Source organism: Mirounga angustirostris, unplaced genomic scaffold (genome assembly GCF_029215605.1).
Source record: "Mirounga angustirostris isolate CCGP_5_RB_7025 unplaced genomic scaffold, mMirAng1.0.hap1 SCAF_1, whole genome shotgun sequence".
Lineage (NCBI taxonomy): Eukaryota > Metazoa > Chordata > Mammalia > Carnivora > Phocidae > Mirounga > Mirounga angustirostris.
In genome coordinates, this window is record NW_026991709.1 from 128,949,135 (window position 1) to 128,964,744 (window position 15,610).

The 15,610-nt window shown below is 44.0% G+C and overlaps 1 protein-coding gene across 1 annotated transcript in view; it reads right to left on the reverse strand.

The window, feature by feature from the left end:
• The window catches only part of COL6A5 (collagen type VI alpha 5 chain), a 129,250-nt gene that overhangs the window by 51,603 nt on the left and 62,037 nt on the right, over positions 1-15,610 (reverse strand). The window contains exons 9-21 of the mRNA XM_064588080.1: positions 14,232-14,572; positions 14,037-14,118; positions 12,001-12,143; positions 11,326-11,418; positions 9,725-9,778; positions 7,837-7,908; positions 7,469-7,495; positions 7,316-7,360; positions 7,176-7,229; positions 5,037-5,099; positions 4,299-4,364; positions 3,804-3,857; positions 94-129 (exon numbers count right to left, since the gene is read on the reverse strand). Of these exons, the coding sequence (XP_064444150.1) occupies positions 94-129; positions 3,804-3,857; positions 4,299-4,364; positions 5,037-5,099; positions 7,176-7,229; positions 7,316-7,360; positions 7,469-7,495; positions 7,837-7,908; positions 9,725-9,778; positions 11,326-11,418; positions 12,001-12,143; positions 14,037-14,118; positions 14,232-14,572 (1,130 nt within the window). The remainder of the gene's footprint in view (positions 1-93; positions 130-3,803; positions 3,858-4,298; positions 4,365-5,036; positions 5,100-7,175; positions 7,230-7,315; positions 7,361-7,468; positions 7,496-7,836; positions 7,909-9,724; positions 9,779-11,325; positions 11,419-12,000; positions 12,144-14,036; positions 14,119-14,231; positions 14,573-15,610) is intronic.

The window sequence follows — 15,610 nt, forward strand, 5'->3', positions numbered from 1 at the left end:
TGTCAAATGCTCATTCCTTCCCGGGGCCATCTGCATATGAGAAATCTCCTTGGAACCGTCTACTACGGAAGGCAGGAAGTAAAGGGGACTTACTGAGACACCTGGGGGCCCCCTTCGGCCTTCCCTTCCCTGGAACAGAAAAGGCAAAGTGTTAGTGTTGTGTATGTATCCAGATGGAGGGTTCTTTAGAGGCAAACCAGCCTGTTTCATTCCCTGACAGACATAAGTAATGAGTAGCTCACAGAAATGGCTTCCCTGAGGCACTTTCCAAAGACAAGTTTTCACACTGGGCACTTCATTATAGACTAACATTTGGGGGATTGATTGAAAGCCAATCTGAAAGTCATTACAGATCCAGCTCCAGTCTAACAGCCTCTGACAATTATTCAGGAAGCTGTTTGGAGAATCAAATCATTCTGAAGAACCTGTCTTCCACCTTTCCTTCTTCAGCAAATCCCACAAAGTACTGTCTGCTAATCAGAGCTTCCTATGTGAGAACAAGCTTGTGTCTTCTCCATCTCTCTGTCCGAGGCCCTGAAAGTATCTTAGGGGAGAGTAAAAATTGTGAGATTCAGTGCTTCACTGGCCCACTGAGGTTTGTTTCCACGGAATTCTACAAGAAGGAAATGGCTGATGGGGTCTGCTCAACTATGTGGCAGTCCGATGGCATTGCCATGCTCATCTGAGAAAGGGGCTGATCTCTGAAGCCAGAAATCTGCCAGCACTTAAGCAGAGGTGATTTCCACGTTGCCAGCTCAGGCTCTCCCCCTAGTGGCTGCTTTGCCACACCCCGTCCTTTCCAGACCGTGATCAAGGCAGATGATTCAGATCTCAGATCCTAACTTCTTTCCCCCTAAACAGCAACAATAAAATCTGTACCCTCAAGCCTCCCCCTCGCCCCTGCCCCTTTGAGCGAGCTGTGGAATATCTCAACCATCAATTTACTTTGTATTGTGATAAACAACTATGATTAGGTACAAGACAAAGACTTTATTTTTAAAATTTTTTATTTAAGTTCAATTAACTAACATATAATGTATTATTAATTTCAGAGGTAGAAGTCAGTGCTTCATCAGTCTGATATAATACCTAGTGCTCATTACATCACATGCCCTCCTAAGGACTTTAAAAAAAATTCTATGAATTATTGAACACTACATCTGACACTAAGGATGTACTAAATGTTGGCTAGTTGAATTCTAATTAAAAAATAAAACATTGAAAAATAATAATAAAATAAAATAAAATAATTCTATCCATGCATGAGAAAGGTAGCCATGGAAATTATTTGAGAATCAGTTTTCTTCCAACTGCATACCTTCTAGAGTTCCTTCGAGTGAACTACCTGACCAAGTATCATCTCCACCAGGTTGGCTGATGATAGGAATTCCTCCACTGGGGTTCTGCCCCCCACTCAGGGACTCTCCTTTCAAAATGCAAATGCCCTCTGGGAGAAGTTACCCATTGTACCTTGTCAGCTCTTTGTACCTTGATGTGACTATAGAGCTCTTGACATACGAAAGCAGGGAAGAAATGGCAAACAACAGAAGTTGAGGCCGCTGTTACCCTGCGATGTCATAATTCCATTAAAAAGGGTAAAAGAACATTTATTCCACATCAGACAATACTGCCCAATATTTAGGGATGTGTCTTTAGAAGTCAGGCACTCTTGAGCTCGACACTGCCCCTTAAAGCCTGTGTGGCCCAGAGCAACTGTGCAATAAGCCTTAGCCAGGAGGTTAGGACCCCAGACTCTGGAGTGAGATGGTCTGGGTCCAAACCCCAGTTCTGCCACTTGCTACCTATCCGGATCCTGGGCAAGTTGCCCAAGGGTTCTTGAATATTCTCATCTGTAAAATGGATAAAATAACAGTATCTACCTGGTAGGTTTGTTATGAGGATTTAATATTTGAAAGTGATCTGATCAGGACGTGACACAAAATAAATGCTACGGAAGTATAAGTGCTATTATTTATAAGCATTTGTGTGTGGTAGGCCAAAAACAAGGGGCCTGGAATGTCATTTCAGGTCCTCTGGTTCTCAGTACATCATGCCACGGTTTCGGCAACAGCTGGTACAATTGACTTGCATAAGTTGGAATTCTGTCACAGAGGAGGCCATGTCTTACACGTTTGCTTGTGTTCTTAGAACCTGTCACCTACTTAAGATCCTCTGACCCTCAGAGAGAATTCTGGCCTTCACTGGAAAGGTGGGGGAAGAGGTAGAAAAGCTGGATGCTGTTTTATATTCACATTGCCTTGTTCAATTCAGGAGAAAAGTGGTTACAAAGGTAGGAGCTGGGCAGGGATGTGGATGAAGATGGGAGCGGGAGGCTGAGAGCCTCCTGTCTCTGAACTGACTTAAAGTCATTGGCTGGTTTGTCCAAGTAGTAATCCCCAACCCCATGCCTAGCATCTCTTTTCAAAAAGTGCTTGATTGATGGTGACAGTTACAAAGCTCTCTCAAACTCAGAGTATTTTCTCTTAAACCAACAAAAGTACCTATTTATCTTTAAAATTCATTGCATGTAGGGCATCTTGCTGCTCTGCTGCTTCCTCCAGTTAATTTCAATTCTCTTGTGTGGAGAGAGGGCAAAGTCCCAAAGAATTTTTACCAGAAGCACCGGGAAGCCTAAGCCATCTGACCATAGATCTTATCCCTTAAGAACTATGATTTAAGATAAACAAAGGCAAGAGGAATTAAAACACATTTCTCCACTATCTATTCCAGAGAGAAAGGCAATCAGCCACAGCCTTCAAAGTGATGAGAAGACTCCAAATCTGTAATAGAAAAGCAAGCCAAGTATTTTCAGGTCCCTCTTGAATAAAGCTCGGGGCCAAATAAATCTAGGGCGCTGTGCATTATTGTCTTTTTATAATCTCCGTTCTGAGGGCATGATAAAGGGTTTATTTTTTTAAGATTTTATTTATTTATTCATGGGAGACAGAGGAGGGGAGAAGAGGCAGAGGGAGAAGCAGGCTCCCCAAGGAGCAGGGAGCCTGATCCCAGAACCCCAGGATCACCACCTGAGCCAAAGGCAGACACTTAACCAACTGAGCCACCTAGGCGCCCAATAAAAGGGTTTCTAACACATTGGAAATGTCACCTCTCACTTCAGTAGTCCACAAAAAGAAAAATGATTTCTTGGTTGTTCCTTAAAAAGAAGGGGAAATCCAATATCCCTGTTTTAGGCTTAATATCACATGAGATGCTATAAAGTTGTCCTAGGGTCTCGAGGTTGCCACAGACTTGGCCCTAGTCACCAGTGTTTTGGTTAATTCAGGAAGAACTTATCTGTAACTCTTCTTTCCCATTGACAACATTTGAAGAGAAAGAGAGTATGTTTACCCAATTTTCTTACAGAAGCTCAAAGATGCTAAGCTGCTGGAGGAGGGTTTTCATGTTAAAGGCACTGACTCTCTCCAAAGACATTCAAAAGCTTCTGGAAGATGGAAAGAGGAAGGCAGACTGTCACAGAGGTTCTCAACAAGGAGTGATTTTGCCCCGCCCCCCATTCCCCACTACCCTCATCCCAGACATTTGGCAAAATCTGCAGACATTTTTGTCTATCACAACTTGGGGGGAGTGAGCTACTGACATGTAGTGGGTAGAGAACAGGGATGCTCTGAAACATCCTATAAAAGCACACGATAGCTCCTCACAATGTCATCTGGCCCCAAATGACGATAGTACCAATGTATCAGCCCTGGACCAGCCAGCTCTGCAGTGGCAAATATCGTGAATGCCTCCGTGGCACCTTCAGGTGATAAGGACAGAAAATAAATGTTCACGGAAATACTTACCCTACTTCCTCTGGAATTAGGATTGCCTGGTGTCCCTTTCTGTCCGGTTCTACCCTAGAAATACAATTGTTTCCCCAAGATTGTAAGGCACAGGATTCTGAATAACTACATCGGCATAAAAACCTCATGCACTATTAAAACAGCAGAACAAATGTGTCATGCTAGAATCTTTGTGCATATTAACACTATTGGGTCCGTATCTATTAAAGAGGAAAATGGTATAGCAACATGCACTGCTAACTAGCAGTTTCCCCATATAATATCACCTGCCAGAAACTTAATAATTTTACCCATGGAAGTGTAACCTACTACAGATGTGTCTTGTTTTCAGGAAATAAGGCTCTTCTAAATGGGACCTTAGGGGTGTTGTTTACATATTTTACTAAGTAATTAATTTAGACCTTATGGAAGTCTCAGCTCAGTAACAGAATTAGTCATTCATACATATATAAAATAGATCTATAGATTCTACGTCTGTAAAATAGATCCCATTACTTGTCTTCCTTGTTCTCCTTTGGAGCCCTTTTGTCCTTTGATGTTACTGTTTTGTCCTGGATTGCCCTAGAGGAAGATTTAGAAAGTATTTTAGAATGAAGAAATATCAGCTTTTTTTTTTTTTTAAATACCATGGTACAATATTCAAGTAGTAAGCTAATTTGGGTTAACTAAGGAAGGGTAAGAGAAAATTCAACGTATTTGAAATTGATAGATTTTTGAAAAAATGAAAATAATATTTCCCCAAGTTTGAAGAGGGTTTGGTGACAAATGAAGCAATAAGAGTGTCTGCTAAAGACCGCCTGCTGACACCATGATGATTTTCTCTTCTCTGTATTGGCAGCTTCACTGATGCACTAGTCCAAACATGCTTATGCTACTCCCTTAGAGATGCAATAAGATTCCTTTTTAATCAAGTCTGCAAATACAGAATCTGTAAGATTAGAAGCCCAATAAGCAAACTTATGGAAATTTCTCCCCAAAAGTAACTTGAAAGTCTCAACATAACACTAAGGATGATTAGGATGGAACATTTCCCAGCTCCAAATTTCCAATATAATCAGCCAAGATCAGATGCACACAGATTTTTTTTCCCAAGCATTTAAGTCTCAGTCAACACCTACTACCCTGACTCCCAAGACAAGCCTTCACCTACAGGTTAGTGGGAGACACACGGGAAAGGAGAGAGGAACTTGGAGCAACTACACAATTCAGAGGCAACTAGACCAAGTAACTTACAGGATCTCCTGGAAAGCCCTTCTCCCCATATCCCCCAGGGGGGCCTCTGGAACCTGGGCTGCCCTGGAAAAAAAGAAAGTAAGTTTCTGAGTTAGCTTGTATGAGGGTTTTATAATGGGGTTAAAACGTCAAGGGTGTGTTTTGGAGGCAAGAAAACCAATCAGACAAAATGATCCATGTTCCTCTCCCCCAGCCAGTTTCCTCAGACTTCTCAAGCAGTACTCAGTGCAGTTTTAAGCCTATAGTCAGGATTATCTATAGTGAGGCTGAGCAATGGGAAAACTCTCATGATTTAGCATAGCGCATCTGACAGAACTTTCTGCAGTAATAGAAATGCTCTATATTTGCATTGTCCAACATGGTAGCCATTAGCCATAGGTAGCTACTGAGCACATGAAATGTGGTTAGGACAACTGAAGAGCAGAATTTTTCATGTTCACTAATTTGAATTTAAATTGTCATATATTAGTAGTATTATATTGGACATCACAGCCAGTCTAGGAACTTCTGACATTTATAATTAAATTGCCCACTGGAAACCTTCACGGGCATGTTCCACTTGTCACCTCAAACTCAAGTGTCCCCAACTCAGCTTGTCCAAACCAGGGTCCTTGAAGGCATTTTGACTGACTCCTCATTTCCTGCTTCTCTGATCACCTAGATCTAGAGATCTTATGTCCCAGAGCCAGAACTAGGGTAAGAAAAGCAAGTTACCTAGGGTGCAAAATTTAGGGAGACACTCACACTTTGCATAGTTCTGAGAATGAGTACTTTCTTTTTTTTTTTAAAGATTTTATTTATTTATTTGAGAGAGAATGAGAGAGAGCACATGAGAGGGGGGAGGGTCAGAGGGAGAAGCAGACTCCCTGCTGAGCAGGAAGCCCGATGCGGGACTCGATCCAGGGACTCCAGGATTATGACCTGAGCCGAAGGCAGTCGCTTAACCAACTGAGCCACCCAGGCGCCCAGAATGAATACTTTCTTAAATCCTGCACTCTAGCTGCTCATTCCAGCCTGGGCCCTGCTATGTTCTTCTCATGTCTTGCGTCTGTTCTCACTGATGTTGCTTTACTTGAAGGCTTCATCACTTCTCACCACAATTATTCTAGATCCTCTCATCTTTGCCTTGTATCTATGTCACCTCTGACACATCCTCCATACCACTGCCAAGTAATATTTCTGACATTCAAATTCAATTGTGGTCCCTGTACTTAAAATCTTTCAAAGACTCACGATTGCTTAATGGTTAAAAGCCTAACTCCTCCCCATGGCCCACCAGTGCCTTCCCAACCTCTTCCCACCACCTCTAGAACCTCACCTCCCTCTACCTGTGCTCTAATGCTCAACTTGCAGTGCCCCTAAGCCTGCATGTCTTTGCTTGTGCTGTTCCCTCTGTCTGGAATCCCTTCCTCTATGTCTTGCTAATGCCTATCATCTTCAGCTCAGGAATCATTTCTTCTAGGAAGACTTCCTGGACTTGCTCCCTACCCTGCTGAGTTAGGTGCCCTTCTCTGGACTCTCATGTAGTTGCCAACAACATGGCCTCAATCACATTCTGCACTGTCATTAGCTATTAATATATCTGTCTTTCTATGGCCAGGGATCCTTGAGGACAAGGACAGTGTGGTTCATCTCTGAATCTTCAGCACTTAACTCAGTGCTTGGCACATGCCAGGTATTCAAAATATTGGATAAATAAACGGATCAGAACATAAAAACTGAGCTGTTTGGTACTAAGTAGGTACATATTAATAAGTTTTGAAATGAATTTAAGGTAAAAAATGTTTCACTGTGATTTGCTATAGCAAGGTCACCAAAATAATTCTGTATTTTTCCCTTGCTTTTTATGTTGGGTTTTTTTTTTTTCTGATGCAATAAAGAGAACATGGAAGCTGGTGACAGGCAAAAACAATCATTTTCAGACTTCTGAGGAATATGCCCTTAGAAGAACCTTGCATGCCTCGATTCCTTCTCACTGGAATTCTTGAAAATTCCCAAATGGGACTGTAGCATCTACTCAGTAGTAACAGAACTTCATTTCATGGTCAAGTCAGTGTTTCCCTACTAAGCACTGGCACACAGCAGTTAAGACTGTCTCTCTTACCAAATTCTCCTTCTTTGATGTATTGAAAGTGTTACCTGAGATCCTGGATCACCTTTTTCTCCCTTTTCTCCAGGAAATCCATGAAAGCCCTAAAAGAAGTCAAGGAAAACAAAATTCCCATTTAAAGAGAAATACAACCTCGTGACCATGTTATGGTACCTGAAAGATGGCTTACCTCTTCCCCATCCAGTCCGTCAATCCCATCCTCTCCTTGTTCTCCCTAAGGGACAATGGAGCGCAATCAGTTCAGAGGAGGGCTCTGCCACATGCTTATTGGGAAACTAATCCCATCGGGAAATCAAATTGGACTGAGAAGACACTACGGTACCTTATGTCCAGAAAATCCTTTGGCTCCCTGTAAAAGATGAAATCTGTCTCACTGACATGTCAAAGACAGACAGCAGGTGGATTCACAGGCCTTTGGAGCAAGAAGGTGCTGCCTCCCTAAAGAAGGTGATTGTGTGTTCCTTTAATTGCTTCTGGCTCTCTAACCACAAAGGGATGATAGATGGATTGAATGAATGCTCTGAACTCATTGAGATTTCTAAGAAGCAGAATTAGTCCACAGTGAGGACACTGACATGTAACTGGAGAACAGCAAACGGTGGGTGGAAGAGAGAAAAGGAGGGAGGGAAGGAAGAGAGACGCAGAGCACGTTGTAGGGAATTCAAAATCACATTTCCAGCAGAGCCTTACCTTTTGACCTTGCTCCCCTGGACATCCTGTAATCCCTTTATCTCCTGGGGGTCCAATTTCTCCTCGTCTTCCCTAAGAAAAGGCAACCAAACAGGTATCCAAAGTGACTCTTTTGCCAGAAGTTGCCAACAGTTTGCTTTTTACGAGTGAAGCTAGAGCACAGGAGCACTCTGAGCCCCACACAAAGCACATCCTTCCATAAATGCATTTGTTTAACTCTGGTTTTCCCCTCTATTCAAATGCCTTCCCCGTCAACCTTGGGGGCTTCCTTACGGACCCAAGATCTCACAGAGATGCAGGATGAGCCCAATTGCTTCACTGTCCTCATTAGACAGCACAGCCAAAGTTTTGGAAGATGCTTCACCTTCCAGCCACCTTTCAAATACTCCAGTAATACATGTTGACCCTGGCATGGTACCCAAGGCCCCAGTCCTGCCCTGGAAAAGTCAGCATTGCTGATGGTACTGAAGCAAGCCGGTCCCAGGGGACCAGAGCTGAGTAGAAGCCGTTGATGGGACAGGCCACTACTACAAGAACTCAAGGATGGGAAGTGCTAGTGCTCACGGAAAGAACCACCAGGTGAAAGAGCCCCAAAGTCAGACCATCCACTGGGGAAAGAGTGCTCAAGGTCAATGATGTGTGTGTCTCCCATCAATCCTGTTTCTCCCAGGAAATATTTAAACACAGGTAAATGCTAGAGTAAAATGAATCTCCAGAGAAAAGGAATGTGGGGCTCCTTGAGGGCAGGAACCCCTCATTGTCTCTTTACCCAATTATGCCCCTTGTGCCTGCCTCAGTCAGATCTGGGTCCAGAATGGGTGCTTAGGGTTTGCTGTTTGGATAAATAATTGTTTAGCAATGAGCTTGACTCTTTCCTTCCTGGTAGCGGAGGGGAGAAGGGATTTTCCTTCCTCCTGCTTTGCTTTCTTTATTCTGAAGATTATTCCCAGGAAAACAGGAGGCCTTGCTTGTGGCCACATGTTGCTGAGAGATGCCGAAACATTTTGACTTCCTGTTGACTGGACTGTTAGCCAGATGTGGGCTCATGGCCAGACAGCCACACTCAAAGCCCTCCATGCTGCCTGGGTGGTCTCCAAGAGCCCTCTGCAGGTACGTGGTGGGCGGGTTAGAGCACTCCCCTCAGTGGTCATTTTGTAAACTAGGTCAGCACTAGAGCCTTAGAGGAATATATCAGTTTATAGATCAGGAGACTGAGAGTCAAGAAGTTAAGTGTGTTGCTAGGTTTCTTGTCTAGGTCAGCCCTTGGCTGCCTGGCCAAACCTATGCTTTTAATTATACCTGCCCAGGCATGATTTAATTTTGTTTTAAATATTGCTGCCCAGACAGAGAGCTAGCTTGATTCTAAGGGGATGGAGATGCAGGCTGGATGCTTCCTTAACTTTCCCCACCCCAAACAGAGCCACTCAAGTGTTTCAGTTCCTTCAAATCTATTCTCATAATTCAATTAATGAACCAAGGGAGAGTTCTGGTTTTAAGGGTCAAAGACTGAGATTAGAAAACCTCTGTGTTGCATGGAATCATGAAGCCATGCCTTTCCATGTACTAAGCACTGAGCTCCAGGTCCAAAGATAGCTCCTCACTAGTATCTAGTCCTACTTTGCCCTGCGTAGGGGAGACAGGACCATGCCCTGCTCCCTGCCACTGATAAAAACATGCCAGGCAACATGTGCGTGAGCCTGCTCCCTCCTTCCCCTCAAAAGTGAGTGCTTACGATCCAGACCAAAAAAAGGCGGGGGGAGCATCCATTTTCTTTCAAAACCACCAAAATCCCCCATGTAAATAAAACCCTTTTTGTAGGAACATAAAGCTGTCCGTGCAAAAGAAAATCATTGCTTGTGTTGGGGGGAGGAGGGTCAGAAAAACTTACGGGGTCTCCGTCCTCTCCCCAGTGTCCTCTGCTGCCTTTCAGACCTGGAGAACCCTGGGAGGATAGAGAGAATACATTTCAGCCAGCTTTCTTCAATCTGAACTTGTGAAATCGTTAGGCATTGTAGACAAGTCCCTCCCTTCAACTTGGTGGCAGCGTCTACAGGGGTAGCTGTGAGTCTGGGGAGAGTCTGACAACCCCTGACTCCTACCGGAGGCTGACCTGCGGAGCCCATTTTGCAGCTCAGGGCGTCAGGGCAGGTCCTGTGCCTGAGGGGCTGCATGGTGGGCAGCTGTGGCCCCTACAACTCTTCTAGAAGGCAAATCGATCACATTTCCAAAGAGATCATTTTATTTCCTTTTGCTTTTCTGAGAGCTCAAGGAAGAAGAAACACTTCTCCCAACAAGGAGGTTACATATATTTCAATTGCGATCACTTCTCCCTCTGCCACATGTGGTTTAACTGCCTCGTGGCTTATTGGTGGCAAAGGCTTAATCAGAGGTTTGCTTTCCTCACCGTGTAACACAGGTCCTGCCTGTCTGCTTAGTACACCTGGGGGCTGTGCTCTTGGAATGTAACTCTAATACTGACCGGAGCAAAGTGAGGAGAGAGGAAACTGTGCTGAACAAAACATCGCAACTCGGTAAAAAGGCCAAGATCATGTACCCCCAAGGATGGACAATGCAGAACTCATGAGCAAGTATTACATTTGCTCTCTTAAAAAAAGACTCCTTTTAATTATGATATCTAAAATGCATTTGAAAAAGTACATAAAATAAATGAAATATAAAGTCACAGCTTAATTATTATAAAGTGAACATCCATGTAGCCACCACCCTGGCCAAGAAACAGGACATCACTGGCACCCAGATGCAGCCTGCAGCCCTCCCAATGCCAAGCACTCCCACCCCCACCCCCACCCCAGGGAGCACACTCCTGGCTTTTATGATAATACTTTCTTGCCTTTTTTATACTTTATTACTGAATTATTCATCCCTAGACATAAGTTAGTTTTGCCTGCTTTCAAACCTTTTATAAATGGAATCATACTCTATGTGTGCTTCTGTGTTTTGTTTTGTTTTGTTGCCATTACTGTGTTTGTAAAACTTATTCATGCTGTTATATGTACCTGTAGTTCATTCAGCCTCAGCACCTTAGAGCATTCCATTAATGAAGACACCATGACATATTCATTTAAGCTATTGTTGCGTAATTGATCTTCTAGAATTCATTTTTAAAGGGCTATTAATCTGCAATGCATTGCTCTTTTTGAGGTTCAATTTCATTCATTACTGATGAAATACAACCTTTGCCACCTTTTGCACTCTTCAAACTGTTTAAAGCAGGTGCGAAAGTATAAATTGCAAAACCAAGGAGCAACGTCACGAATGATATGTAAGAAAAATGGGAGTTATTCTCAACAGCAGTATCAAAAGTGAGCCCTTCCGAACTGGCTCCTATACCACAGAAATCGCATGAAATAAATGCCCAAAGCAACTACATCAGCATCAAGTGAAAGCTGCAAAGTGCACCGCTTGGCCTCAGTCCCACCCACCAAATCAAGGCACACTGGGTAAAATAGTTTCACAACTGAATGGCACCTTCGTGGCTAGTAGTCCTTGGGATCCATGAAGACCTGGGGCCCCCGAACACTTGCAAAATGTGCAGCAGCAAGTCTTCTCTGCAATGTTTCCCTGGAAAAAGCAAACTTGAGTGAGCAACAATGGTCAGGAACTTCACGGCATAAGAACAGTATTCATATAGATCATAATGCACCACCTACACGGCCATCCTCTCTCTTTGGGGGAAGGGCTGCAGAGGATCAGAGGTGCTCTTTGACTTAATACTGAAGACAGGGCACTGAGCTAGCAACTGCGACGCAGCATTCCCTCTCCCAGGAAATGACCTGTCTATAGAAAGGGCACCTGCCACACGGATGGCCACAGGCCAAGTTTGCACAAGACTAGTTGGCTCCTCCTTGACAGACTCTTGTTATCTGGGGATTTCTGCAGCATAAACTGCTGGGAGCTTTTCTATGTGACTAGGGGCTGGTTGTTTTTTTTATTGCCCGCGCATTCATTTGGTGAGATGATAAAGGAGGGAAGGACACACAAAAATAAAAATACACTGCTCTGGTCTTTCATACTTTTTCTTCTACTAAAGACCATGCACTTCATTTAGTGGGGCAAGCAAGGCAGTCTCTAGAAATACTCATCAAAACTCCAATTTCATTCCGATGGCCTTTTGAATAACTACATTTCTGCTCCACAGCTCACCAGGTACTGTGACAGCATCTTGCCCAGTTCTCTCATGCCAATGGTCAGGTGAGTCCTGTAATCAAATCCCTTTCCAAATTCAAAGCTGGAAAACTCATCGTGGGCAGTCGTGTTTAGGGACACCACCAGCAGAGCATCAAGTCCTAGTCAGTAAACATAAGAGATTCAAAACCAAAGGGGTTGCACGTGAAAGAGAAGAAAAGCCCATTGTATTTCTACTCGATGAGTGATGTTCAGAGAACCAGAAAAGGGAAAAGGAAACATAAGAAGTAGGACTCTTGATCTATGAGGAACCCAACAGGCTTGCTTGCTTGTTCAGGCTTCAAACCCGACAGAAAAACACTAGCAGAAAACTGTTTAATGCTTCACCACCAAGTTTTGATTCAATTCTTGGGTATTTGAAAGCAATTTTTAAGAAAGGGCATTGTTCATCTTCAGAGGTTTTCTGAATTTTTCTGAATGTAAATTAATAATAGTTCTCAGAGTCATCTCCATGGCCAAACACCCCTGGGGGCCCAAGCCCTACGAGCCTGAGGAAAGCCCAGGGTGAACTCCTGGCCATAGCCAGGACTCCATTTATTCATTCATTCATTCACTCACTCATTAATTCACTCATTAGCTCATTTACTCTACCCAACTTTCATTAAACAAATCTTTGCTTATTAGAAGCCTATTATGTATTAATCATTATACCAGGGACACAAGATGAATAGGACAGGCACACTCTGTCCCTTCACAGAAGTCCAGTCCAATGGAAAAGGTGGACAGGAATCAGATGGCTGCTCTGTGTAGTGGTAAATGTCCTGAGAGGGAATGGCAGGGTGCTTTGAAAGCCTAAAGGAGAAGCTCCCAACTTAGCCTTAGAAAGTTGTAGGTTTCTGGGAAGAACTGATGTCTATGCTGATCCTGAAGGATGAATGGAAGCTGGTCAAGGCAGAGAACCAGAGACAGGAGAAGGACTGGGGAGGAGCTGAGATGGGGAGAGTTCTAGGTAGAAGAAAAGTGTATGCCAGGAATGGAGGCCTGGGGGACTGAGGCGTGAGGTATGCTGGAGGAAGAAGGGGATGGCTCTGTGTGCCTAAGACGCTGAGTGTGGGGAGTGAGGGAAGGCCAGAGTGGGGAGCGGAGCCAGACCCTGTAAAGAACCAGAGGCTGTACTGAGGAATGTGATGTGCCCAGAACAGTGGGAAAGGAGAATGATACAACCCAGCAATCAAGCAGGAAATTTTGTGGCCTCTAGGGAGGTTGCTCATGGACATTAAACCCCAGAGGCCAGTGTGAGTCCACACCCAGGAGGTCTCAAATAATGCACCCCATCTGACAATCAGTGGAGCCTCGTGTCACTGTATAAGACTCTCAACTTTTGCATTTAGCTCCCAGTTCAGTCTGAAACTATGACATAGATTGGGGATATATGTACTAAGAAGTGCTTTTCAAGATCTATGTGGCTATCTTTCACATGGATAACCAGAAACAGTAGGGAGTGTCCTAGGTCAGGAGCCCTGGAAGCAGAATCTAAGAGAGGAATTTGTATGTACGTGGTTTATTGAGGGAGAAAGAGGTGGAGGAAAGGGAGGGGAAAGTTGTAAGCAAGAATGTGTCTCAGTAAAATCTTCAACTTGGTATGATTCATGAAGGACTCTGGGGTGTAAACTGTATCAGAGTTGACCCACTTGAGGCAAGGGTGCTAAGGTTTTTATCCCTATATCGATTTTCTATTTTCTATTTTTTTAATTTATTTTTATTTTATCCCCTTCCATTTCCAGGTGGGACATGGTATAAACCCACCCTTACTTCTAGGTAATGGTTCAGGTCAGTCAAGGACACATGACTGTAGAAGGGCACAGATATAAGTACTTGGCCATGGCATTTGCAGCATTTGGGGGATGAGCATACAAGTTGTCAACAGGGTTTGGGGAGGCATCAACAGCATCTGCTACCAGTGGCCAGACAGATCCCAAGATCTACAACACCTGAGTAAGAAGGGACTTGTTAGCACATTCTATGCTTCACCACTTAAATTTGCAACTCAGTACCTGCTTCTCTGAGCCTGGCCGATTGATCTTCAAGCATTATCTCACTTTCACCCCCAAGACCATCTGAAAAAATGAGTAGCACCTAGAGGAAGAGAAAAGCAGAGGATGGAATGATGTGAAAATGAAATATATAATTGGGGAGGAAGAAACAAATGAAAGAATGTGGAGATGAGAGATTGAATGTGACATGAGTACCTGTCCTTGGGATTTAGATCTATCCTTAAATGTATCCCACAGCGACTGCAGGAACTGTGCATTCAGATGAGTTGGTCCATCGACAGTGACTTGCAGCAGGCTGTCAAATATTGCTTTCCGGTAGATTTGGAACTTGGCAGGGAATTCTTGGTCATTGTTCACCTTGAAGGCCACATTCACCTGCACCTCTGTGCCTGCTCCACAGCTGACCCTCCTGATGGAGGTGATGTCCTCTAAGATGCCTGGGAGGTAGGATCTCAGCCGGGGGTGGCCATGGAACAGCGGCTGCCCCAGCAGGTGAGTGGAAATGTCAAACCCGACCACTATGTCCATAAAGCAATCTGGAGACCAAGGGAAATGAGGCCGGATTAATGAGTAGACAGGAGCAAGGAAGAGCTGACCAGGCAGAAAAAAGAAGAGCAGTCATGGCATGGCCCAGGGCTGGAGGATCCCTAGTATCCAGTGTTCAAGAAAGAAGATATTGACTGCTTGATCAGCACAGGTATTTCCTCTCTCCTCTTTCAGATATTTCAAGTTCCAATAGCTAGTTCAAGTTCCAATCATGGTTTAGCCTCATTTTCAGTGGCTGGCTGTGTGTGTGAATGTGTGTGCGTGTGTGCACATGCATATTTTCTTCTTTTAATGATGACATATTATGATTCATATAATCATAACATATTAAATATTTGAAATATCCTTAAAGATTATTTAATTCAGAGGTCACAAACACAAATGGCTATGAAGGCCAAGTGGATAATGTAAAGGAGTTAGATGGGCCGGGAGCAAAGAGAATGAACGGAGAACAACGACCCATCTGTTCACTGCTCAACTCCCGCTGAGAGTAGCCATGCGGGAGAAGGGGCCCAGTGTGGTGAGATTGCCTGATTTTTCCAAGGAGAGCCTGAAATCTTCATTTTTCCTGTGAAACCTTCAGTTTGTAAAAGCTGTCAACTAATTTTAACAAGTTGTCAACACCAGACAGGACTAACACAACTCAGCTGCAAGTCGCCATTTGGTCACTTCTGACCCAGCCCCGTTCGTTGCTCATTTTACACGGGAGGAAATCATGATTCCTGGAGGTTGCTGCTACTACACGAGAGCATCGGATTCCGGTGCCAGGGCCTTTTCTACCACTGTAATCTGCTTTCAGCCGAGCATCCCAAATGGGGTGTAGAAGATCTGGAGAGCTTGGAAAGACCAACCCATTTTGTGAAAGAAGTGGTTTCAGCCATAACTCTAGGAACAGAAGCACGCCAAGGAATTTCTGCATGTTGTACAAATTCCACAAAATGTTATATCCTGAGGTGCTGTCCTCCCAACTCCTAGCCCAAATGTACAGAACCTAAATCCTACACAGTGACTCTCAGCTGGAGTGAATT